General features: G+C 58.7%; 2 protein-coding genes across 4 annotated transcripts; one reads left to right on the plus strand and one right to left on the minus strand.

Moving 5' to 3' along the window:
• The first annotated feature begins 49 nt into the window (after positions 1 to 49).
• On the plus strand, positions 50 to 16,216 carry PSD (pleckstrin and Sec7 domain containing). Of its 2 annotated transcripts, none has more exons than XM_019725002.2 (18): positions 50 to 169; positions 1,393 to 1,451; positions 2,680 to 3,410; positions 3,656 to 3,758; positions 4,239 to 4,599; positions 5,299 to 5,739; positions 6,920 to 7,114; positions 7,279 to 7,359; positions 7,561 to 7,673; positions 8,292 to 8,350; positions 8,463 to 8,552; positions 12,166 to 12,209; positions 13,600 to 13,790; positions 13,876 to 13,946; positions 14,051 to 14,208; positions 14,381 to 14,525; positions 14,799 to 14,942; positions 15,410 to 16,216. In XM_019725002.2, the coding sequence occupies exons 3-18, from the start codon at positions 2,763 to 2,765 to the stop codon at positions 15,638 to 15,640; spliced, it is 3,075 nt and encodes a 1,024-aa protein (XP_019580561.2). In that variant the 5' UTR covers positions 50 to 169; positions 1,393 to 1,451; positions 2,680 to 2,762; the 3' UTR covers positions 15,641 to 16,216. The 2 variants fall into 2 exon arrangements, with proteins under 2 accessions (XP_019580561.2, XP_019580560.2); XM_019725001.2 differs by lacking the exon at positions 50 to 169 and adding an exon at positions 403 to 483.
• A 71-nt stretch (positions 16,217 to 16,287) lies between these two features.
• Positions 16,288 to 24,103, minus strand: NFKB2 (nuclear factor kappa B subunit 2). Of its 2 annotated transcripts, none has more exons than XM_074339126.1 (23): positions 23,965 to 24,103; positions 22,566 to 22,656; positions 22,204 to 22,285; positions 22,047 to 22,087; positions 21,689 to 21,787; positions 21,458 to 21,609; positions 21,109 to 21,215; positions 20,862 to 21,020; positions 20,459 to 20,563; positions 20,245 to 20,330; positions 20,025 to 20,163; positions 19,653 to 19,781; positions 19,316 to 19,525; positions 19,094 to 19,235; positions 18,563 to 18,677; positions 18,257 to 18,470; positions 17,938 to 18,107; positions 17,731 to 17,833; positions 17,464 to 17,615; positions 17,265 to 17,334; positions 16,906 to 17,078; positions 16,670 to 16,781; positions 16,288 to 16,567 (listed from the first exon to the last, which is right to left on the minus strand). In XM_074339126.1, exons 2-23 carry the CDS (start codon positions 22,584 to 22,586, stop codon positions 16,446 to 16,448), a joined length of 2,703 nt encoding a protein of 900 aa, XP_074195227.1. In that variant the 5' UTR covers positions 22,587 to 22,656; positions 23,965 to 24,103; the 3' UTR covers positions 16,288 to 16,445. The 2 variants fall into 2 exon arrangements, with proteins under 2 accessions (XP_074195227.1, XP_074195226.1); XM_074339125.1 differs by having other exon boundaries at positions 16,288 to 16,570.
• Positions 24,104 to 24,706: the final 603 nt, after the last annotated feature.

Consider the following 24,706-nt stretch of genomic DNA (forward strand, 5'->3'; position numbering starts at 1 on the left):
CTTCACCTGCCTCTTCATAACGAAAACTGTTTCCCATTCATTATCAGGGCTTCCGGCACCTCTGCAAGGTGGGCAGGTCTGTGCTGTCACTCCACTTTACAGATGAAATAAAAACCCTGGAGAGGAAGCGCCTTGTCCAGGGTCAAGCGAGTCGGGATAGAGAACTCAGGTATCCTGGTTTTCCCAGAATTCTTTCCAAATTCCCCCGTGCCCCAATACAGCGAGAAGAGAGAAGCCAGCAGCAAGGAAGGACCAAAGAGGGTCAACTTGGTTTAGGGACTTGCTCCTTCTTCCTCAGCCTGCTAGGGGAAGGGATAGCTGGAAGGATCGACCTCTGCTAACAGCCACATGGGCGCGCACCACCTCGGGCCGCGCGCCTTCTCCCCCTCCCCGCTTTGTTAGCGCCTCTGCGCCTGCGCAGTGCGACAAATCTGGCGCTGTCCCCTTCAGCACCACGCGGAGCCCGCGCCGCCCCTCCCCGCGGTGAGCCCCGTGCGCCCCCGCCTCGCACGTACCTCGCGCCCCCTCTCCCCCCGACCAGACCCCTTCTTCCTTCCGAGGTCACCATCTGCTTGCCATAGCTTTCCCAAGGAGAGCAGTTGCCATAGTGACTCTAGCGGCGCTTTCTTAAAATAATCGGGCCCCCTTTTACCTTGGCCAAGGGCACAAGGGTTGCCTGTCCCCCACTTCCTTCAGTCCCAGCCTCATCCCGCTTAACCTCTTACCCTCAGACGGGCGGGACACCTAACTCAGGCAGCAAGGAAGTTCTTCCTGAAGTCTGACTAATATCCCACCTATGGTCAGGTTTGAGTGTCCTGGGTCCAAGACTCAGAACCTGGAGGGTTTGAGGCAGTGTTCCCTAAATCTCTCTCCCATAAATTGATGGTCTTCTGGATTTAGGGGATGGGTCCGGTCTACACCCATACCGTGTGCTTGGCGCGGCCGTGTGCTCGTGGGGGCGGGAGCGCGTTGTGGCATGTAACAGGTCATGTGGCAACCTCCTAGGGACACGCGTGGGGTCTGCAGTGGGACACGCGTGAGCAACTGGGTCCTGTGTGTGGCTCACGGGGCGGTGGGCGAAAGGGACGTGGACACGGGACGTGGACACGATTGGGGTGGGGCACGTGAAGATCTTGGGAACATAATCAGGGGATCCATGTATCCTCCCCTTCGTCAGAGGCAGGTCTCAGGTTGGCGCGAGAGCCCAGCGGGGACCTAACGTCGAGAGGGGGGGCAGCCTCCGGGGCCCAGGGCCCTGGGAGAGGCCGGGGGTGGGGGGGTGGGGGTGGGATTAGCTCTGCGGGAGCCGCGCGTAGGGGGGAGGAGGAGGGACTCAGAGGCGGGCGGGCCTGGAGAAAGCGGGAGCAAGCGGGAGCCGCGCTGCCTTCACAGCTGAGCCTGGCCCAGCCTCTCCTTTGCCTCTCCTCGGCCCCAGCTCCAGGCGAGCAGCGGTGAGTACTGAGGCGGCTCGAGTCCGGGCTGCACTGGGGATACGCTGGGCCCCAATTAAGCTTCAGGAACCTGTCTGGGTTGCTGCTCCTGACCTCTGCCCCTACCCTGCATTGCCACCAGAAGCCCCTTTACCCCTTTATGGTCCCTCCTGGGCTGGGCAAGATCTGTCATACCCTTGGCGGGGGGAGGGGAAGAGGAGGAGAGTGGTCTCGAGCAGCTTCCCCCTCCAGAGGCCAGAGACTGGTGGGGGTTGGGGGAAAGGGTGTGTGTCCCTGCTTAAGTATGTGTGTAAATGTGCATCTGTGTTTGTGTGTGATTGTTACCAGTAGGTCTCTGTATCTGATATGCCTGTGTGTCTGTGCATGAGAGAATGAAGGCTTGTGTGTATATTTGGGTATCTCTTTGTGTGTTCCTGTTTGATGACAGTGTGTGTGTAAAACAAGCATGTGCCTTTCCATTACAGGCATATTTGTTATGACTATGAGAGTGTATGAGGGTGTGTCTTTGAGCAATGTGTGTGTGTGCCTGTGTCTGTGTGCGCTGGAAGGTGTAACCTGTGAATATGTTTAAGTGTGTACTGACATATTTGTCCCTAAGCATGTGTGTGTGCGTGATTATGTGTACCTGTATGGAGAACAAGAGTGTCCCTTTCCTATTCAGCATGTATGTATTAGGGGTAGTGACCTCTGTTCAGGCCTTTTTCCTCCTCTTCACCCTATGCCTCTGAGCTCCTCACGGTCCCTATATAATTCTTCTTTCCTCTCCTTCCAGGAGGCCTGAATTGGGGCCTCCAAGGGAAGGACTGTGGGGGACTCATGGCTGTATGATAGTGATGGATGGCTGACACTCTTGGTCCAGAGGGCGGGGTACTAGCCTTCCCCCTCCTCCACCAAAAGTAACTCCAAAATGCCACAGGGACTCTGGGCTCACTCAACTTCTGAAATCGCTTCCTCTGTCCTCCCGGGGCGATGCTCAGGGTCCCCAGGCAGAAGGAGAGGATCCAGGGTCCTGTTAGAGGGGACAGTTCTTTTCTCCTCAGGCCTCCATGAAAGTAGCTTAAGCAGGAGACCTGATCACCCCCAGGGGTGGTATCAATGATGCCATATTCTCAGAGTGGGCTAGTCCCCTAGTGCTCAACACCCCCAGCTGGTTTTCCCTTCCGGCTCTGCTCTCCTGCCCATCCAACTCCCTAGCAGTTCACTCCCTGCTCCCCTTCCTCTCTTGCAGACCTGTCTGAAGAGCATGCTGCCACCTCACTCCCCGCCTGGCCTTGCCATCCCTGCCCCCCCAGCCTGACCCCCGGCCCCAGCATGGCCCAGGGTGCCATGCGCTTCTGCTCGGAAGGCGACTGTGCCATCTCCCCACCACGATGCCCCCGCCGATGGCTCCCCGAAGGCCCTGTGCCCCAGAGCCCCCCAGCCAGCATGTATGGCAGCACAGGCTCCCTGCTACGGCGGGTGGCAGGTCCCCGAGGCCGGGAACTGGGACGTGTGACAGCACCCTGTACGCCCCTGCGTGCCCCCCCCTCACCCCGTGTTGCTCCCCCACCCTGGGCACCCTCTTCACCCACTGGGCAGCCCCCTCCAGGGGCCCGGAGCTCTGTGGTCATATTCCGCTTCGTGGAGAAGGCCAGAGTAAGGCCACTGAATGGGCTACCTGCTCCCGGAGGTTTGAGTCGGAGCTGGGACCTGGGTGGGGTCTCTCCTCCCAAGCCCACCCCAGCCCTTGGGCCTGGGTCCAATCGGAAGTTGAGACTGGAGGCGTCTACTTCAGACCCACTCCCAGCAGGAGGAGGCTCAGTTCGGCCAGGCAGCCAAGGCCTTTTACATGGGCCACCAGCCCAACCTCAGGTTGGGGCAGATGGCCTTTATTCCTCTCTCCCCAATGGGCTGGAGGGGACCTCTGAGCACCTGGCCACACTATTCCGAGGACCTACTGACACTGGACTCCTGAACCAGGTATGCGACCTCTTGGGCTCCCTGAAACTCCAGAGTCCCAGCAAAGGGGCAAGACTTGGCCCCTTGGTGGTTTTGGACCTGTGAACTATTCAATCTGAATCCTTCAGTCTAACCTAAGTCTGCCTCGTTTTTGACCTCTGTGCTTGTCCCTGTGTGTTTTTCTTTCTGTGTCCCATATTCTTGTGTCTTTGTATGTCTGGCTTTATCTCTGGGTGCTTGTGTCTATCTCTCCCTCCGTGGCTTAGGGGGACACCTGGTCCTCACCCCGGGAAGTCTCCTCTCATGCCCAGAGAATCGCTCGAGCCAAATGGGAATTCTTCTATGGCTCCTTGGACCCCCCCAGCTCAGGTAAGGCGTGGGACTGAGGCAAGGCGAACAGGACAGGGCCTTCACTGTAGCTGAGGTATGGTAGGGAGGTTTAACTGCCCCAATCCTTTCCTGGGCTCCTGAGTCAGCAAATGCCTCTCCAGGCCTCAGTTTTTCCATCTGTGTTAGGGTGGGGGCTTGGAGAATGGCGCCTGGGTTGATACCTGCAGGAAGCTGGGTAGTGGAGGGAGGGGATGGCAGGATATCAAAGGTCAGTCCTTGGAGTAGAAAAGAGGCTGGTTCCCTTAGGCCCCTCACAATTGTTTCACAAGAACTTGATTTGAAATGAGCTCCACTGGCACCAGGAACAAGCTGAGTTTGTAGCAGGAAGAATGGTGGTTAGACAGTGAAAGAACTTCCCTGCCAATACTAGGCAGTGGGGGGAGAGTTCCTGCCTAGAACAGTCAGGACAGGAAGCTGACCTGGATTCCCTTCTGACCGGGATGCCTGTGCACACTGCAGGTGCTAAGCCCCCAGAGCAGGCCCCCCCATCTCCACTGGGGGTGGGGACAGGGCAGGGCTCTGGGGTGGCTGTGGGGCGAGCAGCCAAGTACTCCGAGACGGACCTGGACACAGTGCCCCTGAGGTGCTACCGTGAAACTGACATCGATGAAGTGCTGGCTGAGCGGGAAGAGGCTGACTCGGCCATCGAGAGTCAGCCCAGCTCTGAGGGCCCGCCTGGCACTGCCCGCCCTCCTGCCCCACGTCCTAGCCCATGCCTCGGCCCTCGGTCCAGTCTGGGCAGTGGCGATGAGGATGAGGATGAGGCAGGTGGGGAAGAAGATGTGGACGACGAGGTGTTTGAGGCCTCAGAGGGGGCCCGGTGAGTGGGGTAGTGGGAGAGAAAAGTGGCTTGTTTCTTCCCACTGACCCAGAAGCAGGGCTGGGGTCAAAGGGACTGGAACAGAAATGAGGGTGGGGCTAGGAGGGTCAGGACCAAGCGCGTGGTAGCAACAGGGCAGTGTGGCAGGAGATTCTGGACAGAGGCCTGGCAGAAAACGGAGGGTATGGGGGGGTATCAGCAAGAACCCAAGGAGTGTAGGGGGCAGCCAGGATAGAGGAGGAAAGGGGTTCTATGGAAGAACAGGTCAGAGCAAGAGGCCAGAGACTGGAATCAAGCTCGGGGCTGTGGGAGCATCAATCCAGAGCCTAGCTCTTGGCGGGAGAGTGAGGAGTGTGGGGACTTTCTGTCTCACACCCTCCTGCAGCTTGGAGTCTCATCTTCCTCTCCTAAGATGTTGCCAGAAATAGAAATGGGATGGCAGGAGGGGAGAGGATCAGGCAGAAGGGGGAGAAAGGGAGATTAGCAGGGAGGGAGAGAGGAAGGGGATTGGGAGGGGCACTGAGTAGCATGGAGAACCTATTGTGGGGACCCTCTACCCAGATGGCTTTTTTTAGGGGGTTGGGGGCCTGTGAAAAGGAAATGATAATCCCCTTCACAGAATCTGTATGAAAGTTCAATGAAATGCTACCTGAAAGCTGTCCTCTGGGCCCCTGATCAGAGATTCTCCCTGCCCCGCAGGCCAGGCACCCGGATGTCTCACCCTGGGCCTCTCAAGTCACCTGTGCCCTTTCTACCTGGGACCAGCCCCTCAGCTGATGGGCCTGACTCTTTCAGTTGTGTGTTTGAAGCCATCTTGGAGTCACACCGGGCGAAGGGCACCTCCTACACCAGCCTTGCCTCACTGGAAGCCCTGGCCTCACCAGGCCCAACCCAGAGCCCCTTCTTCACCTTTGAGCTGCCTCCCCAACCCCCTGCCCCCCGGCCTGACCCACCTGATCCTGCCCCACTTGCCCCTCTTGAACCCGATTCTGGTACCAGTTCTGCTGCTGATGGGCCTTGGACACAGAGAGGGGAGGAAGAGGAGGCAGAGTCTGCAGCCAAGCAAGCCCCAGGGAGGGAGCCCCCTAGTCCTTGCCGCTCAGAGGACAGCTTTGGGCTGGGGGTGGCACCTCTGGGCAGGTGAGTAATTCCTTTGGTTTCTCAGACCCGAGACCCCAGGGCCCTAGGAACAGCTGCTTCAAGGGACAGAGCCTGAGTGTGAAGCTGTGGTTTATATTCCTGACCCTTGATAGGGATGGTTAGGGAATACAGATGCCTGTTTTCCCGTTTGGAGGACTACTCCCCTTCACAGCCAACCTCCTTGGTCTCAGATCCAGTGACTTGAGAAACCATGACTCAGGATTGAAGGGTGCCCAGAGAAAATCCGCCTCTCTCTCCAGGAGGGCTCTTTCCTCCCCAGACAGAGCCTCCAAACTGCTTAGAATTCTTGTGACCTTATCCCCACCCAGCCTGAGGGCTACTGCCAAAGATGCAGCCACCAGCCTCTCCCATCGCCTCCCTTCCCTCCCATGTCGCCTCCCCCCTCCAGTCAGGAGTCTCACCCTTCTCCAGGAAGTCCATTCACCAGTCTAACCTTTCTGCTCTCCCCTCTGCCAGCTACCCTCTCAGTCATGGAAGCCATGGCAACATGAGGGGGTGGCCAGGGAGATGGTTGCCTAGCAACCAGGAGTTTCCGGCCTCTGTCTCTGGGTGACAGGTGGCTTTGCGAGTAGAGCAGCTGGGGTGGGAAGGGAAGGAGTGGAGGAGATAGGGGATGAGGGGTTGCACCCTGACCCTGGTACCCTCTACCCCAGAGCCTGCTTCTTTGTGGGTGAAAGAGAAAGATCAAGGAGGAGGCTCCTCTCCCTAAAAGGCGTTGTGAGGAGGAAAGACATAGGAGCGGGAAGGTGTCCCTGCTGCCCTCAATTCTTTGACTGGCTACTGTTTCTCCCTGACAGCCTATCTGTGCCACATTTGCCTTCTATCTCTCTCAGAGATAGACTATATTCTGGGTAGGGCCAGTGTGGGGATGGGGGATCTATGTCTAATAGTAAAGTTAGGGAGCTTTGGGGAAGCAGCCAGAACTCCCACAGCAGTAAGATGGATGTGGGTTCGACTTGAGGCAGGACTTCCACAGAGAGGTGGTAATGATGGAGTAGGGTGATGGAGGGAATCTGTACAATCTCCGCTGGAGAAAAGAAAATGCCTTCCCCATGTCCCAGTCACCCTTTCTCTGCCTTCCGTGTCCGGAGGCAGAGGAAGGCTCTGGATGGCCCCTGAGAGCCTGCCCCACCTCTGAGCTGGTGTTCTCTCCCGGCAGTGAACCACCCCTGAGCCAGTTGGTGTCCGATTCAGACTCAGAGCTGGACAGCACAGAGCGGCTGGCTCTGGGAAGCACGGACACCTTGTCCAACGGGCAGAAAGCAGACCTGGAAGCCGCGCAGCGCCTAGCTAAGAGGCTGTACCGGCTGGACGGCTTCAGGAAGGCTGATGTGGCCCGGCATCTGGGCAAGAAGTAAAGCCACTGGGCTGGGATTGAGAAGGGGGTCGGGGGATGCATCCTGTGGGCAGCACCTCTACATCCCCTCTATCTAATGCTCCCAGGTCTCTAGGTAACCCCCACCTGGCCCCTTGACACTTCCCCTTGAGACTCCACCTGTCTCTCTGCCCTGCCCACAGCAATGACTTCAGCAAACTCGTGGCTGGCGAGTACCTCAAGTTCTTTGTCTTCACGGGCATGACTCTGGACCAAGCTCTCAGGTGGGTGCTGAGCCCTCTGAGGGCAGCCCCCACTCCCCAGGCCTGGTATGCAGGGCCTCAGCTATGCCTCTTCAGTCTGTGCCTCCCCTAAGCTGCCCGGACGTCACCCTTTCTAAGCTGGCTCAGCATGGCCAAGAACCAGGGCTGCCTGGTAAGAGAAACTTGGGTAAGGGTAACATGCTCCCTCTTCCTCCTCCCTAGGGTGTTTCTGAAGGAGCTGGCCTTAATGGGTGAGACCCAGGAACGGGAGCGTGTGCTGGCCCACTTCTCCCAGAGATACTTCCAGTGCAATCCCGGAGCCCTGTCCTCAGAGGGTGAGGAGGCCAGGAGCAGGGCTTTCCTGGCTGGTCACTGAGGCAGATGTGCACTGGGAGTGAGCATAGGAGCATGAGTGTGTGCAGGAGTGAACCAATGCACAAGACTATAGGCATGTCAGCATGCATGTGAGCAGACAGCGCTGATATGGCTGCACGGATATGGAGCTGTGCATGTGGGCAGGCATATTGTTAGAGTCTAGTGTGTGTTGTGAAGAGGTAGGTGGCACGTGGGTTTGCATGCCATTGTTCACATGTGTGTACAAGACAGTGCTTGGCTTGAGTGGCTGCACTGGGCTGCATAGTTGTGTGGGACCCACTTGTGTTTAGTGCAGAGACACAGAGGCATGTGGGTGTTGGGCGGCAAGCAGCCTCCAGCACCTTAGGGAGGTAGGCAGGGTGACCTGAGAGGAGGGTGAGGTCCCTTCTGAGGGATCTGCTGGAGGAGAGACTTTTTCGGGGGGGGGTTCCCTAATAGGGTCCAGGACTTACAAAAGAGTGGTTGTGGGCCAAAGAGGGTCCTGAAAAGGGGCAGGGGATGAGCTGGAAGGCTGGGGAAGAGAGCTGTGGGAAGAGTCCCTGGGAGGTGGCTGAAGCTGAATATCAACTCTCCCGCAGATGGTGCCCACACACTGACCTGCGCCCTCATGCTACTCAACACCGATCTCCACGGCCACGTGAGTGGGGTCTGGTGGGAGGGGACCCGGAGAACCGACCCCGGACTGGAGATTTTAAATCCTGGGAGACAACGGGACGCCCAAGTTCACCGGCCTCTGTTCCCTCCCTTAGAACATTGGGAAGCGCATGACCTGTGGAGACTTCATCGGGAACTTGGAGGGCCTCAATGAAGGCGGCGACTTCCCCAGGGAGCTGCTCAAGGTGGGGGGGCGGGGCAGGTACAGGTTGCTGGAGGGGAGGGATAGGGGACCTGTTAGCACCGTGGGAGGGAAGTGAGGTGAGGGGCCTACCAGCCTCCTGCCACTGTTGCCTGGACTCTTGTGACTCAGCCTGGGGACCAACCCCCTCCCTCCAGCCCCACACTCTGGCTCTCAGTACATGCGCACGGGCGTGCAGTGGTGGCTGTGCGCTGCGGGGGAGGGGAGGCGGCGCTCTAAAACACGTGATCAGGAGGCCCTGGACCCCATATTTGCCTTCATCAGTGCCCCTCCAGTGTTCACTGAGGATGGGAGGGACCGCCTGCATGGAAGTGGGGGGCACAGGTACACCGCTTCCCTCCACCCCTTCATTCCCCTGCCACAGGGCAAACAGTCACAAAGGCCATCCTGGTACCACTGCGCTGGAGGCACCCGGAGGTAGAGGGGCCTGAGAGGGACAAAGGCTTTTCCAAAGTCTGGTGACGAGTTAGTGCCAAACTGAAACTAGATACTTCGTTTCTGGTTCTCATGCCCTGGCGCCAGCACTTGAAGGGTTAGCTACCCAGGAGCTGGTCCGGATGGGAGGAGAAAGGGGCATCCTGGTCGCATGGGTTCACTCCTCTCCCTGATGAGTGGTGTTTCATCCTGGGAGGCCTGGATTAACTTGAAACCACCAGGGTTGGCAAAAGGGTCTCTGGGCCACCACATAAATGTGACTGCATAGGAGTGTCCTTGGGATTGTCTGTGACCTTAGGCTGTGTTGGGTTTCTGAGTTTGAGACTGTAAGTGGGGATGTCCATTTCGAGTTGGGGTAAGCTTGAGTTGAGGTGTATATATGTGTATATGTGTGTATATATATATATGATTTAGGGTATCAGTGAATGAAGGGGCTTTGTCTGACTTGGGGTGTTTTGTGCTTTAGGGCTTATGATTTAGAGTGTGTATTTGAGGGGGTGTAGGTTGGGTGTTTACTTTTGTTGGGGTGTACATCTGTGAATTGGCTGATTTACGACACATGTCCATGTGTAGAAGGTATGTTTATGCGTTAAAGACTAAATTTTGAGGTGTGCATCTGAATCTGTAGTGTCCGTGAGTTGTGGTAAATGTGAACTGGTGCATCTGGTTAGTTGGGATATATGCCCGTAAACTGGGGTGTGTGTACATGAGTTGGGTATACACACGGGTGTTCGAGGTATATGCGGCTTGGTGAGTTGGACGAGGCCAGTGCGATTCCAAGGCTGCCTCCATCCTGCGCCGCCGTGGCCCCTCCATGCTGGGACAAAAGGGCCAGCAGGAGGCGTTCCGACCTCTCCTCTCACTCCCCACCCCCAACTCTGACGTGCCTGGAGAGAGCTCTAGACCCCACAGGGTCCGCCCACCTTCACGGCCTCGGGCTCAGAGGCTCCCTGCACCCCCCCCCCCCCCAGCGTCCCCAGAGGAGCAGCCTGCCCCTTCGCAGGTGTCCCCCAGTGGCCCTGCCAGGTCCCTCCCTCATGGCTGCGCACCGCGGGCCCCCCTTTCAGTCCAACGCCTCCATTTTGCGCCGTCCCCGCCCTCCCCTCCCCGTCGGAGCCCCCCTCCCGCTCACCGAACTGCAGAGCCTACAGCGCCGCCACAGCCACTGCGCGTTCCTGCGTCGGTGGGAGCCGGCCGGGCTCGAGCCGGGCCGGGCTGCTCGCGCCCGCTGTCGAGGGAGCCGTCCGCGGGCTGTCGGGGCCGTCAGGGGCCGAGGGTGGGCGGGGGCATGGCTGGGGGCCGCGGCGCGCCGGCCTGGCCAGCATGATTGGCGTCAACAGCATCCACAGCAGCGCCGGGCGGCTGCGCTCGCGCTCGCTGTGCTCTGTGCGTTACGGGCGCACCCACCGCGGCGCCGAGACCCTGTGCTACGGCTGGCCGCAGCGCTCGCGTAGTCTCAAGCCCGTGCTCTACACCGACCTGGTGGTCAGCCGCCTGCAGAGCCGCAAGAAGAAAAAGGCGGTGAGGGCGTTGGGGCGGCGGCCCACGCCAGGCTAGGGGGCGACCGAGGGGGGGTTGCCGAGGGAGGTGAGGCTGAGGGGGGCGGCTGGAGGCAGGCAGCGAAGGCGGCACGAGATGAGGGGGACATCGGTGGGGCTAAGGGAGAGCACAGCAGGGACGTAGCCTATGGGGTGGGCATGGACTGGAGGGGGAAGGGCAGAGACTCTTGGATCCAGCTGGGCATCTCAAACTAAACGGTCTTTGGGTCTTCTAGATGTGGGCATGACGTGGGTCTCGCGGATGGGGTTTAAGACTTTGGAAGGAAGACATGGTTGGGGGCCAAAAGGGGCAGGGGATGAACTGGAAGGCTGGAGACAAGGATTGCAGGTTGATTGTCATTGTCCACTTCAACCTCTGGCTAGAGAGTTGGAGTAAGGGTTTAGGGTCCAGGCTATGCTGGGTTTGGGCTGGGTGTGTGCTGGGACGGTAATGTGTACATAAGCTTGGGTTGTGCTGCGTGTAGGGTGGCTGCGGGAGGGTGTACTCAACCCTTGACTGGATATGCTTGGCATGGCAGTGGGCAGTGAGAGTGTCTGAGACTGGTGTGTTGGGGTGGGGGCTGTGTCCCATCACGGAGAAGGCACCGACGTCACCACTGCACCCAGCTCACACGCAGACAGCATGACACGCCACGCTTAGCCTAACACGCACATGCTGGGGACACACCCACTCACAGACAGGCTGTTGGAAGCGCCCCCACAGTGGGAGGCACTAATGTGGACCCATATTGCAGGCCACTCCCAAGAAGAGGGGTCCCCTACACTACTCCTGAACCCCATTCTCTCCTCTGACCGCCCCAAGGTCCCCACAGGTCCCCCAGACCAACTGTACAGAGGGGAAGTGACTGGTTCAGGAGCTCACAGGGAGTTTGGGGTATACATGGTTTGGAAGCTAGAACTACTGCCTTTTAGACTAGTGTTCACTCCCCAGTAACATGAAGTGTGCGAGTGAGCGGGAGTAGGGGGTGGTGGACCACCCTGGCATTTGGCTTGGCGGGCAGTCTGGGTTGGGGGAAGGTTCTCACCTTGTCTTGGGATTGGGAGCCAGGAGAGTAAGTTCTCTATTAGCCAAAGAAGGAAGTGACAGGGTAAGTCCCCTTTCCTGGGTCTCAGTTTCTCCATGTGCTCTGTGTGGGTTTATCCTGTGGAAATAGGCTCAAAGCACATGGTTGAGAAAAGGAGAGATTCTTTGGCTGCATTTTTCCATTCCCTCCAGAGCTGTGCTGCTCCCTCCCAGGATCTGAGCAGGATGACCCCTTAACAATAACAACAGTAAAGATAATAATAGCAGCTGTCATTTACTGTGTATTAACGATATGCAAGGATGCCCTGTGCTGCTTGGCCTTCATTAAACATTTGTTACTACATTTGTTCTTCCCCATGAATATTTGCTCAAAATCATGCAGCTAAAGTGGCAGAGCTGGGCCTGGGTCCTCGTAAACTGTTCCAGAGCCTGTATTCTTGGTCATTACACCCTGTTGCCCCCTTGCCCAATTCTGTCTCCTCTATCAGGTTGGGAGGGAGTGCTCTGAGCTCTGGCATTGGGGTACATGGTGCACCCCCCCACACACATGCCACCCTGATTTGTTCTTCCCTCCCCAGGCCTTGTACAGCTCCATCAAGAATGAAAAATTGCAGTGGGCCATGTGAGTTCTGGGGCTGCGTGGTGGGGGTGGGGATGAGGCATGGGGGAGGGTTGTCCTGGAGAGGCCAAGGAACTGAGATGGGCCCTGTGAGTCCTGGGGCTGTGGGGCAGGGGAGGCGGGGGAGGCCATGAGAGGCAGTGAGATGGCCTCACTTCCTTCTTTGGAGATGCCTGTCTGGACTTGGGGTTCTGTGTCTTGTCTCTAGCTGGCTTGTTATGACAAGCTGGGTTGGGGGGTGGCCATTGTCCTCTGGCCTAGGAGGAGGGGTGCTGAAACAAAAAGGGGAGGTCCCTTGGCAACCCTAGTGGGAAAGCAGAAGTCTCTGAAGTTAGGGCCCTAACCAATAGCATGAGCTCCCCCTCAGGTCCTAGGAGCCCAGAGTGTCACAGAACAAGGGACCACATTGTTGACTCTTGGCAGCTCCAGTGGAAACAGAGAGACTCAGAGTGAAGTCTTAGAAGAGTGCAATCTGAGGGAGGAGGTCCAGTTTTAGCCTTGCATACCCCAGTCTGAGGGTAGAGCCCTCATCTAAACAGTCAATAGATCACTGATATTTGCTGGTACCTGCTGAGAGTTCAGTCACTGCTCAGTTTAGCTGGGAGCTCCCAGTAGGCAGGAGAGAAGACTTCAGGGGAGGCAGAGCTCAGGACTGGGGTAGAGGGAAAGATCAGGGAAAGCTTCTTGGAGGATTGGGACTTGGGGCAAACCTTGAAGAGGGGAAGCATTTGTTTGGGGAGTCAAAGGGGGAAGTTGATATTTAGGAGGCAAATAATGTGGTGGCTGAAATGAGTGTGGCATGGGGAGACCAAGAGAAGGCAGGCCTGGTTGGAATGGAGTGGAAGGAGAAAGAGACAGTGTTGGCGGGGATGTATTATAGGCTCCATGTTGGAGGGAATAGGGAACTTGCAGGTTCTTGAGCAAGGGAGTGGCCAGACAGAATCAGACTTTACATCTGACAGAGCCTGCAGACCAGGGTGTACTAGAGGACCACTAGGAAGCAGTACTTCTGCCACCTTTTAGCCAACAAGCTGAGTTGGTGCTGGGTGTGGTTGAAACAGCTGAGTCAGACGTGTGTGTCCTGGTGGAGAAGGGTGTGAGGTTTGGTATGTGTACAGAAATGGAGAGGATGGGGCTATTTCACATGAGGGGAGGAAGGGACACACATGGCCCTACCCTTGGAAGCTTTAATCTGAGAGAGGAACAATGCTGCCTCGAGAAGCCCTGATCTGAGCAAGGGGACACAGCTGAGGAGACCTGGTCTGAGAGCAGCTGTTCCCCTACCCCCATGTCCACAAACACTGGAGGAGCTTTTCTGGGTGGGCAGACGCCAGGATTGAAGGGGGGTGAGTGGCTCCATGGCCAGCCCCTTCTGAGGTGATCACATCTGCAGAGACGAGGAGGAACTGAGACGCTCTCTGTCTGAGTTGGCCGACCCCAACCCTAAGGTCATCAAGAGGGTCAGCGGGGGCAGTGGCAGCGGCTCCAGCCCTTTCCTGGACCTGACTCCTGAGCCTGGGGCTGCTGTCTACAAGCACGGGGCCCTGGTGCGAAAGGTTCACGCAGACCCTGACTGCAGGAAGAGTATGTGGCCTGGTGGGAAGGTCTGGGGGATGGATGGGAGTGGGTCTGTCCCAGGACCCCCGTGACTTGTCTTTCTTCCCCCCAGCACCTCGGGGCAAGCGGGGCTGGAAGAATTTCCATGGGATCCTCAAGGGCATGATCCTCTACCTGCAGAAGGTGCGGGGCCAGCCCAAGGGGTGGGGTCCCAGCTGGCTCAGGTGTGTGGTTGGCTGGGCTGGGCCAGGCTGGGACTGGCCAGGACAAGATGGGCGCCCCTGCAGGAGGAGTACCAGCCTGGGAAGGCCCTGTCAGAGGCAGAGCTTAAGAATGCCATCAGCATCCATCATGCGCTGGCCACGCGTGCCAGCGACTACAGCAAGAGACCCCACGTCTTCTACCTGCGCACAGCGGACTGGCGCATCTTCCTCTTCCAGGCCTCGTGAGTGCCTTCCTCCTGCCCAGCCCAGACCCCTTCCTCCAACTCTCACCTTGCTCCCCTCCCTTGTCCCTGGGTTGCCTCTTTCCTTCTCAGGCCACATCCTGAACCAGGACCGGCACCCCTGGGCAGGAACCCCGGGCCCAGGTCCCGAGTGGCTGTGCTGTCTCCTCAGGAGCTTGGAACAGATGCAGTCCTGGATCACGCGCATCAATGTGGTGGCTGCTATGTTCTCTGCACCCCCCTTCCCAGCTGCTGTTAGTTCCCAGAAGAAGTTCAGCCGCCCCCTGCTGCCCAGCGCTGCCACCCGCCTCTCTCAGGTACCCTCAGCTCTGTTCACCTGGCCAGTGGGACGGAGGGGGGCAGGCCCAGGCCAACTATATTCAAGGTTACCGTGTATGGTTATGTAGACAGCCAATGTACCAGGACGCTGGCCTCGGGGAACTGGGTTTCAGCCTCCACCCCACTTGCCATGCCGTGAACCCAGACGTGGTAGTTTGTTTAGCCAAACGAAGGGGCACCTTTCAGATAAACTTGCACAAAGGCTCTGTATGTGCTCGAGAGACCCTGATCGTGTTCCCTCTGGCCTCTAGGAGGAGCAGGTGCGGACCCACGAGGCCAAGCTGAAGGCCATGGCAAATGAATTGCGGGAGCACCGGGCTGCTCAACTGGGCAAAAAAGTCCGGGGCAAGGAGGCCGAGGAGCAACGGCAGAAGGAGGCCTACCTGGACTTTGAGGTGAGCCTCCCAGCCTGCACACCTCTGTCTATTAGCAGGACCTCTGTGTCCCCAAATACAGGCTCAGACTAGTGGTTATGGGCATGGATTCTTAAGAGCGGGACCAGTTGGGTGATGTTGGGCAGGTTGCTTAATCCTTCTCAGCTTCAGTTTCCTCTTCTGTGGAATCAGAAGAATATCCGATTCCCACTAGGGTAATGAAGTGAGATGGCTGTCAAGTGCTCAGTTTTCCCAACTCTGGTAAAGGCTTAAGAAACATTGACTGTTACCATAGGCAGTCTTGAGAGAGCCCAGAGAGTCACCAACCTACCAGGGGATTATGTCAGTCCTTGGGGCTTTAGAGATGGGCAAGAACCTGCCATGTCCTAGCCTTCTTCAGCATCCCTCCCTGATCCAGACGGGGTAGAGAAGGGGTGGGATGGGCAGAGGGTGGAGAGTGGGCTCACAGCCGCTGCCCTCTGCCTCAGAAATCCCGCTATGGCACATATGCAGCGCTGCTTCGGGTCAAGCTGAAGGCAGGCAGTGAAGAGCTGGATGCGGTAGAGGCAGCACTGGCCCAGGCAGGGAGCACAGAGGATGGAGTCCCCCCACCTCACTCCAGTCCCTCCCTGCAGCCCAACACCTCCAGCCAGCCCCGGGCTCAGTGTCACAGCTCAGAGCCACGGGCAAGGGCAGGCAGTGGGCGGCGGAAGCCCTGAGTTGGGGGTGGGAGTGTGGGGTGGTGGTGCCTGCTCGGCGCCTGCATGACACGGCCCTGCCTGAGCCCGGGCTGGCCTCGGGCCACCCCTGAGGGCTCCTCGGCCCAGGGCCCAACCGCGCCGGACGCGGTGTCCGGGGCAGGGCAGGGCTAGGGACTGGCCTCGGGAGCCCAGGCTAAGGGCCCCTCTGAGACCCCCTTTTTGTGATAATGTTTTGCACTTTTCGTACTGGGGGCTGGGGCGGGAGGGGCCAGGGCCCCTGGACTTTTGATGCTTTTTTTTTGTGGGGGAGGCCTGACCACGTTTCTGCTTTCTGCTGAGACCACCCCCACCCGACACCAGCAATCCCCCTCCATCCTGGGGCCTGGCTCAGACAGAGGCCAGGAGTTGGAGCTGAGCTGGTTTTCCCTCCTTCCTCCCTGAGGGCTCACCCTCTCTCTTTCCAGAGGTGGAGGATGGGTGTCCATGCCCAGGCCCCCATACATAGGCTGGGGCAGCATGGCCTTGCTTTCCCTCCTTCAGTGGGCCCTGCCCTTTGTACAGCCTCCACCCCCATTAAAACTGCTCTGGACTTGCTGGCTGGACCTCCTTCTCTCTCCAGTGCCTAGCTTGGGACCAAGGTCAGACAAGTCACTCAGGGGCTGCGATACGTTGGAGAGGGGGCTGAGCTCCCTCCCTTTCCCATGAGAATCCTTTATTTACCCCAACTGAGGGGTGGGCCTGGGGTATTAAATAAGAACTGGAATAGGTGGGGATGCTGTACAGAGGGGCCCAGGAAGGGGGCTGGTATGTGGACAGCAGCTGTTCAGTGCACCTGAGGCTGGGGGTGCCCGTGGCAGAGCCCTCCTGGTGGCTCAGGGGACAGGCCCAGCTTCTCGGTCTCCTGTTCCACTGACTGGCTCCCGTATGCACTGTCCTCCTTCACTTCTGCTGGGGGAGTGGACACAGCGAAAGGGACAGGAGAGAGTCAAGGCCTTAGGCCTCCCACTCACAAGGCCCAGATCCATCTTCCAGGTAGGACCCTTTTACCTGTACTGGGCAGCTTGTCTCGGGCCTCGGGCCCCCTCAGCAGCCTCACTCCTTCCTCTAGGCCCATGTCAGACAGAGCTTCCAGCAGGCCTGCCAAGTCTCCACCAGCCAGCTGGAGAGAAGGAAGAGGTATAGTTAGGGTTTGGGGTCAGGAGTTCTGGGGCCAAGGAAGCACGTGGGATCTGAGACCGGGGAAAGGAGGCCAGTCACAGAGCAGGAAATGGGGTCCGACCGACCTTGTAACTGCGCAGGAGGCTGCCACTGGGTGAGGTCGTCTTTCGATAAGTATCCACCAGACTGCGCAACCCCAGCCGTTCTGCCAGCTCTGCCCAGCTTCCCTGAGCTTCTGGCCCATCTAGCAGATGCTCCAGGTCCTGTAGGACTGTATCCTCAAGTGGCAGCTCTGGCCCTGAGGGGGACACACACACAGAGATTATCAATGACCTCTAGAGATGAGTACAGGCACAGATCCCTGGATACCACCTTTCTTTCATGGCAACCGGACAGACAAGGCAGAGCCCTTCAGAGGTCCTGAAGGAGAAGAGCCCTCTGTGAGCAGGGGGCAGGGGGCTGGCAATGGGTGAAAAGATCTCACCTGCAGGGCTGGGTGGGGTCAGGGGGAGCGTCATGGTGTCCTGAGCAGCGTTTAGCAGCAAGGTCTTCACCTGGGGAGACAGCCTCAGTCTCGACTCCTCCCATCCCAGCCCTAAAGCCTGAGTACCAGACACGCTGCACCCCCTCCCTAATCCCAGACCCCCTGTTCCCTGGTACATCTAGTCCTAGGCTGGCCTCACCTTGGTGCTGCGAGTGAGGTCAACAGGTGTGTGGCCCCGGAAGTGGCTCTGGGTGTCCCTCTCGGGCTCCTCAGAATCGGAGTCGCTACCAGAGGTGGGGGGCGAAGGCAGTGGGCACAGGGGTTCCTCGTTCTCTGCGTGGATGTCAGCACCTGGGGGAGGGAGGGAAATGGGAGTCCACGTTAAGGACTACAGAGTGGGGGGAATGGGAACCACCCCGTTTCCTCTTCCCAGTCCTGTTCATATGCCCACGAAGGTGAGACTGACCAGCCTTTAAAAGGAGGCGCGTGAGTGTCGGGGATCCCAGTCCAGCTGCCAGGTGTAAGGGTGTGTTTCCCGCAAAGGTTCGAGCATTCACATTGGCACGGAGCTGTGAGGTGCAAGGGAGTGGTTAATCGCAGCCCCAACCGACCTGCTGCCCCCTCGCCCCCATATCTTCACCATCCTTGGTCCCTCCACAGTCCTCATTCCCACCTTGGTGACCAGATGGGTAACCAAGCCCAGCTCCTCCATCTCTGTGGCTAGATGCAGAGCTGTTCGGCCCCCCTGCCGCTCTGCAGCCTCCACTTCAGCACCGCTGTCCACTAGCAGATCCAGGCACTCGGGGCTTCGGGCACGGACCGCCAGGTGTACTGGGTACAGCCCTAGAGACACAGGAGTCTCAGCCTGTGGCTGTGACTCCAATGTGGGCCCCTAACCAGCTGACTTCTACATCTCATGTTCACCCTAGGCACTCACCAGTTACCCTCCCTGGTCCCCACCCTTGCCCCTGCACCAGATGAGGTGAACTCACCTTCGAAGTCCGGCATGTGCAACAGTTGGGGCATGGCAGGAACCCCACTCTGCAGCAGTGCACGAAGCAGGCTGGGGGCACTGGCACCTGCCCGCAGTGCCAGGTGCACCGCTGAGTCTCCGTGCCGATCCAGTAGGGCGGGGTCTGCGCCTACCTGCAGCAGGAAGCTCACCACGCTGGTCTGCCCGGTGATCACCGCCAGGTGCAGGGGCGTCTGGGTGCGCAGGCAGAGTGAGCCAGGCCTGCCCCTGGCCTAGACCCACCTGCCTTCCAACCCCTCCCCTCTCACCAATAGGTGCCCCTGACCTGGTGCAGGTGGTTGGTGAGGTTGACAACACCGAGGTGCTGGGCATGGAAGATGACATGGGCTATCTGCTCGATGACACTGGTCTGCCCGTGGATGATGGCTAGGTGCAGGGGCCTGGGGGTTGGGGAGTGAGACTCTGGCCTAGCAGGCCCAGCCACTCAGAGCACCCTCTACTCTTAAACCCCCCACCGTCTCCATAATCTCCTTCCCTGGGGCCTGTTGAACCCAGATGTTTCCAAGGGCAACACAGCACCTGAATTTAATCCTTCCTGAGCACTGTTTGAGGTAGATAAGTACTATTATTGTGCCTCTCTAATGGTCCACAAAACTGGACAGACTAAGTACCTTGAACAGAACTACCAGTACATAGCGAGGTCAGACTTGAAAGCGGGTCTGGCCAACTCCAGGGCCCTGGCTCTCTGCGGGTCTTTCCCGCCCCGCACCCCACGACCTTCCATTGGGCGCCAAGTCACGGGCCCCCACCCTGCGAGCCCCAGTCTCCCACCACTCCCGCCCACCCGCCCACCTACGTGTCTCCGTTCTCGTCCTGCGCCATCAGCAGGTGGCGCTGTCCCGCCAGCAGCGCGCGCGCGTCCGCCGTGACGCCGTAGTCCAGCAGGGCTCGGGCGCTGCGCTGCGCCAGGCCGAATAGGCGCGCGTTGTACTCCCGGGCTGGGGGCGACAGGGGGCGTGGGCGGGGGCGAGGTTTCCCACCCCCAGCGTCTCGACCGCCTGGATTCTGGGGACCATACCTCGCTGCAGTAGCTCCGGGGCTTGCGGTTCAGGTTGGGGGGCGTCGGGGGACGCGCTCCGTTCTGCTGCTGCTTCCCCAGCATCCCTGCCAGGCGCCCCGGCAGCCATTTGCGCCCCGCCCCCGCCTCCTGGGTAACAGCCCATTGGGGCCGGGCCGGACTGGTAGTGGTTGTAGGCCAAGGAGGAGGGGAAAAAGCCGAGGCTGCCACCTGTGGAGACAGGCAGGGCTGTGGGGAGGGGGCAACAGCCAGGACTCTCCCAAATGTCTTCCCCCACAACTTCTCTCCCTTTCCCCTCCCTCCTCCATCGCCCTTCACTCCACAAGCACGCCCTCACCTCCTCCTCCAGCTCCTCCATAACCCCCAGCGGAGCCCCCAGAGCCTCCACCCATGTGGGAGCCACCCCCGAAAGGCTGGGAGAAGGTGGGCAAGGCTTTCCTTCGCTTCCGCTGCACCTCCTCCTTGTCTGGGGGCAGAGGGAAATGAGATGTTAGAACCCCAACTCATGATGGGCCAATCCTTAAGAGCCCTGTCCCGACGCTGGTCATGGCCCTTTCTCCCAAAGCCCTCAGGCTGGCTCCTAGGACCACTTCTTCCTGAGACCTTCCCCACTCCTGATTTGACTCACAGGTCCCCTGATCTAATTCTTGGGTCCCTCGCGCCCAGCCCCCACCCTCCAGCCACCCTAGGATCTTCCGCCCAGCTCCACCTTCCACCAGCGGGTAATAGGTGAACTGTTTGGAATCAGAGACATCCCCTCCACGCTTGCGTTTCAGTTGCAGGAAAACAGTTACAGGACGCTCGATCTTCATCTTGTGATAGGGAGGCGTTCGGAACACAATGGCATACTGGGGCAGAAGGAAGATGTAAGGTGTCACTGAGGCCTTGGCCTAGATGGGCCCCCAGGCCTGGCCCCAGCTCTAAGGTACCTGTTTATGAACATCTGTGGGAGAGAAGTCCCCAAAGGCCTGCCATCCATTCTCATCATCCTCATAGAACCGAACCTCAATGTCATCTACAGGGAAAATTGAAACTTGGCCACAGCTCCTAGTGGAATCTCCAGGGCCATTTGTCCTGAAGTTTCCCTGGCCCTCAATCTTTACACTCAGTGTCCCTAGCTCCCAGCTTGGGCTCCAGCCTCACCTTTCTGCACCTTGTCACAAAGTAGATAAACCTCGTCTCCACCCCGCACAGAGCCGGCTGTCTTGTCCATTCGGGAAATCTTCAGGTTCGAGGCCCCAGGAGACTCTATGGAGGTGAGATACCAATTATATGAGATGATGTAGGAGTCAAGGCCCTATTTGTGGAACCAGGTGCTTTGTGTCATTATCTGAACGGCACCAAGAGATACAGGAACCTCTAGTATCTTCATTTACCCAAGACGGAAGCCATGCTCAAGAGGGGAAATGACTTGCTCAAGATCACGGAGTTCATACATGGTGGGGCAAAGTTCAAACTCAGGCCTTTTTAACTCCACCGCTTGAGGTTGCCTCCCATGCTCTTTTTGACACCCAGGCCTTGCCTTCCAGGTAGTCAGGATACTCACTACTGTCGTGGATGGGCTGGGAGATAACAGGTTTCAGGGGCAGGGAGAAGGAGCCATCACTAGCTCGAAGGAAGGCAGAAAAGCGCAGTCGCACAATGCTCAGATCCATCACCTTCTTCAGCTCCTTGGCCTCCTGCTCCAGCTCCCGACGTTCAGCCTCTGGGTGGTGACACACGTGACCCTTGGACACCTCCTCCTCTATTCCTTCCATGACCACCTCCCATGGCCCACTTCCTCCCCCCCATACCCGTAAGGCCCTGAGGCCTGGAGCGGAGTCGCTGCCTCTGAAGTTTTTGTATCATGATCTCCATCATGTTCTTCTTGGTCACATGCAGGACGCCCAGGTTGTTAAATCTGGGTGAGGGAGGGGGAGTCAGAGATCTTGCAGACAGTTATTTCTTCCTGAGGCACCCCCCCCCACTGCCGGGGCTCAGCACACCCCTACTTCCTCTAGGAAGCTTTTCTGGTTTTTACTTGGGGCCTTGGGTTCTGGGGCCAACCTAAGTTTTTCCCCTTGGTCAGATGCTAAGTTCAGAGAGGTGGGCTGGGGCCTAGGACTGGCAGGCAATGAGGGGGCAGGGGTGGGAGACACCTACTGGGCAGTCATGTCCTTGGGCCCCACAGACACAGCGCAGACCCCCAGTTCCGAGCACTGCTTGCCCACCAGGCTGTGGGCATGAGCACGAGGTGGGTCACTGTGCGTTACCAGGTCCACCTCGATCTTGGCTGGTCCCTCGTAGTTACAGATCTAGGAGGGGTGAGGGCTGTCAGTAATGCCCCTGGACACACTGTCCACTAGCCCACCCTCAAGCACCACCCTTGCTCACCTTGACAGTGGGATACGTTTTCCGGCCCTTCTCACTAGAGGCACCTGGCAGTCCTCCATGGGAGGGGCCTTCACAGCCATATCGAAATCGGAAGCCTCGCTGAAGGTCCCAGGGCAGAGTGACATTGTGACCAGGAGGCCCCCCCCCCCCAGCCAGCCATACCCCCTGCTAGCAGTGACCACAATGACTGCTAGTGCCTGTCCTGAACCACAACCACTCTACTGATCAGCAGCGGCCAACCATCCCAACAAAACGTGGCTTCTGTGGTCAGTGACCCTCCCCATGGCCACCCAGCTACAACTACCCCATCTGCCCTCAAAGCTGAAGCCATCCCACACCATTCCTTCCCTTCACTCACCTGCTTAGGCTGTTCCACAATCACCAGGTATGGTCCATCAGCTGGGGACAGAGGGGCCTTGCTGAGCCCGGCTCTCTGACCCATCCCCAAGGCAGAGGGCACATACTCCTCCCTCCCCCTCCCTCTAAGACCAGGAGAGGTCAGAGGACTTATCAACCTGTGTCTAGGGCTGGCTCCTTGGGCTCCACAATGGATGGGTTGAATTTGAAATCATCGTATTCAATCATGCCATCCAGATCCTGGTTTGGAGACAGAATGAGGTGGCAGCTGATTCGGAGCCACCCCCAGAGCCCTCCACCTCCCAGCTCTCTAAGCCTTCAGTAATCACCCCCTCTCCTCCCCAGGCCCATAAGAGAGCTCCCATTGGAAGCAGTTTGCAGACAGACTAACAGGCAGGCTGAGATAAAGTGAAGGTACTACAGGTGTGGGGGAGCAGAGGGGACTCCGACAGACCCGCAGACAACCAGACAAACACAGGGGGTCAGCCAGCCGGGTTTGGGGCCAGGCGGAGTGACTCACTGGGTCGTAGCAACTCTCCATGTCTCTGGGCTAGGCCCGGCTGTGTGGCGACTCCGGCCGGGTTCTCTTTCCCAGAGTTTCAGTCGCCCGCCTTGGGTCGGGGTTGGGGAGTGGGGGGAAGTGCAGAGGGGCGGGAAAGACAGATCAGGACCGGAGTAGAGAGGAGAGGGGGGGCCCAGATTTGGGGGAGGGTCGGATCTCCTCCAGCCACCCGTCCGGGTGTGGCGGACGAGATCCGGTGGAGCGCGAGATCGGGAGCTGGGCTGGGCCGGGCCGGGGAAGGGGCAGGAAAGTTAGAACAGCTTAGGAAAGTCCCGAAAATACCAGGGGGGAGGCGGGGCCGGAGGGGGCGGGCCTGGAAATGACGCCACTGGTCACGCCCCCGCGGCGGGAGGGGCGCCAGGTTGGCGGTGCTGGCCTGTGGACACTCGCAGCTTGTTGTGGGCAGAGGGGCAACCAGACCTAGCGAAACCCCCGTGAGGGTTGGGCCCCACTCCTCACTCCAGAGCAGGGGTCGGGGACCGGAGGGTCTTTCACGGCTAGGAGAGGCTCCAAGTCCCGGGCCAGTCCTACCTCCCGCCCCTTTCACCTCCCCCATCCTGGAGTAACCTTGGGATTTTCTACCCTGAGGGAGGCCACGGCTGATTCACCCCGGGGGCTTTTGGGGGGACATTCCTGCTGTAGGAAGGCCTCCTGCCCAAAGGCCTGTAGGCGGGGGCTCTTCCCAGCGGGGGGCCCCGGGGTTCTGCCCCGAGAACCAGTCCCTTGGGCCGTGGAGCTAGGGGAGGAAAGGTGTCTCCTCCTTGGGATGGGTTCCTCTGTTCCCTCTCCTCAAAACACCTCGATAGCCGTTGACTCCCACACCACATGAGTTTTGGGTGCCCACGCCCCTGCCCCAGTCCCAAAGCCGTTTGTGATACTTGTGTGTCTCCATCACAGGTATATAAGTGTTTCAGCTCATGTGCTTGCGTGCGTGTTGTGTGTGCATGGCGTCAATATGCGTGTGCAGCTGAGCATGTCTGTGTACAGGTGAGTGTCCTTAAACGTCTCAGTGTGTACACATGTCTGAGCATATCTTGATATGTAAAGGCGCAGGTGAGCATATATTTGAGTTTGTGCGTGAAGGGTATGGGTCCAAGCTCACCTGTGCACGGGTGAGCGTGTTTGCGTGTGCATTTGTGTGCGAGTTTGAGTGATGGACTGTGCATTCGCCGGCTTACGTACAAGTCCGCGTGTTTTGTACAAGGATATCGATGTGTATCCGGGTGTCTTGTTCGTGTGCGTGCTCTCTGTGTGTGTGCATATGCTTTCTCCAGCTCTGAGTCTCCATCAGTTTAGGACACACTCCTCCCGCCCTTCCCCGTCTTGGCCACCCAGGGGTCTGAACCCGGCTACTCACCGCGGCGGCGGCTCCGGTTCCGGCTTCTCTCCCGGCCCGACCCACTTGGGAAGGGTCGCGACACCTCTCCAGCCACCAGCGCTCCAGTGGGGAAAGCCCCTTTACCGCCCCCGGGAGGGGGGAATTCCCGTGACGTTGCCGTGCGTCACGCCCCATGCCCTTTTTCATTGGCTGAAAGTTTAACTCCGGACGCGCACAACCAATCCGGAGCGACTCAGGCGCGCCCCTTAGGGGGCAAATATTCGCGCAGCGCGGGGAATCGGGAGTGGGTATGATGGTCAGCCAGGCGTGGGCTCTGGTAGGGGGACCAGTCCCAGGCGGGATCCGCTGACCGAGCACCATCCCCTGGTTGACGCCCCGACTCCAGTCTCCTCACCCACTCAGGCCTGCCTCAGACGGCTGGCAGCCCCGCTGCTACTCGGCTTACGCAGCGCCTAACGCTTGGCCACCTCTGGAACTGGGGAACCCCAGGGGGAAGCTGACCGGCCCAAGTCCTCTTGTCCCCCGCCCGGAGCGGGGCCCCATTGCCGGGAAGTTAGGGGAAGAGGAAGGAAGCTGATCTTTCAGTCGGTCCCAGGGTGCCATCTGGCGGCCCCCCTGTGGAGCCGCAAGGAGACCGCGTAATCCTTTTTCTCCGTCTCTAACTCATTGTCCCCTGGAAAAGACCATCTGGACGTAAACTTATTCTATAAACAGCAGGTTTACAGAGGGCCAGATTTTAAGACCTAAGCTCAGGACCTCC

This window comes from Rhinolophus sinicus, linkage group LG07 (genome assembly GCF_036562045.2).
Source record: "Rhinolophus sinicus isolate RSC01 linkage group LG07, ASM3656204v1, whole genome shotgun sequence".
NCBI classification, from domain to species: domain Eukaryota; kingdom Metazoa; phylum Chordata; class Mammalia; order Chiroptera; family Rhinolophidae; genus Rhinolophus; species Rhinolophus sinicus.

What these genes read in the sequence shown, in the direction of transcription:
- NFKB2 (XM_074339125.1), bottom strand. Translation starts at nt 22,586, where the DNA reads ATGGAGAGTTGCTACGACCCA. An exon ending in CCCGGAGCTACTGCAGCGAG is followed by an intron (nt 19,236 to 19,315) that starts GTATGGTCCCCA and finishes TGTCGCCCCCAG; the next exon opens with CCCGGGAGTACAACGCGCGC. An exon ending in GACCCCACCCAGCCCTGCAG is followed by an intron (nt 17,079 to 17,264) that starts GTGAGATCTTTT and finishes TGTCCCCCTCAG; the next exon opens with GGCCAGAGCTGCCACTTGAG.
- PSD (XM_019725002.2), top strand. Translation starts at nt 2,763, where the DNA reads ATGGCCCAGGGTGCCATGCGCTTCTGCTCGGAAGGCGACTGTGCCATC. An exon ending in GAGGCCTCAGAGGGGGCCCG is followed by an intron (nt 4,600 to 5,298) that starts GTGAGTGGGGTA and finishes CCTGCCCCGCAG; the next exon opens with GCCAGGCACCCGGATGTCTC. An exon ending in CGGAGCCCTGTCCTCAGAGG is followed by an intron (nt 7,674 to 8,291) that starts GTGAGGAGGCCA and finishes ACTCTCCCGCAG; the next exon opens with ATGGTGCCCACACACTGACC.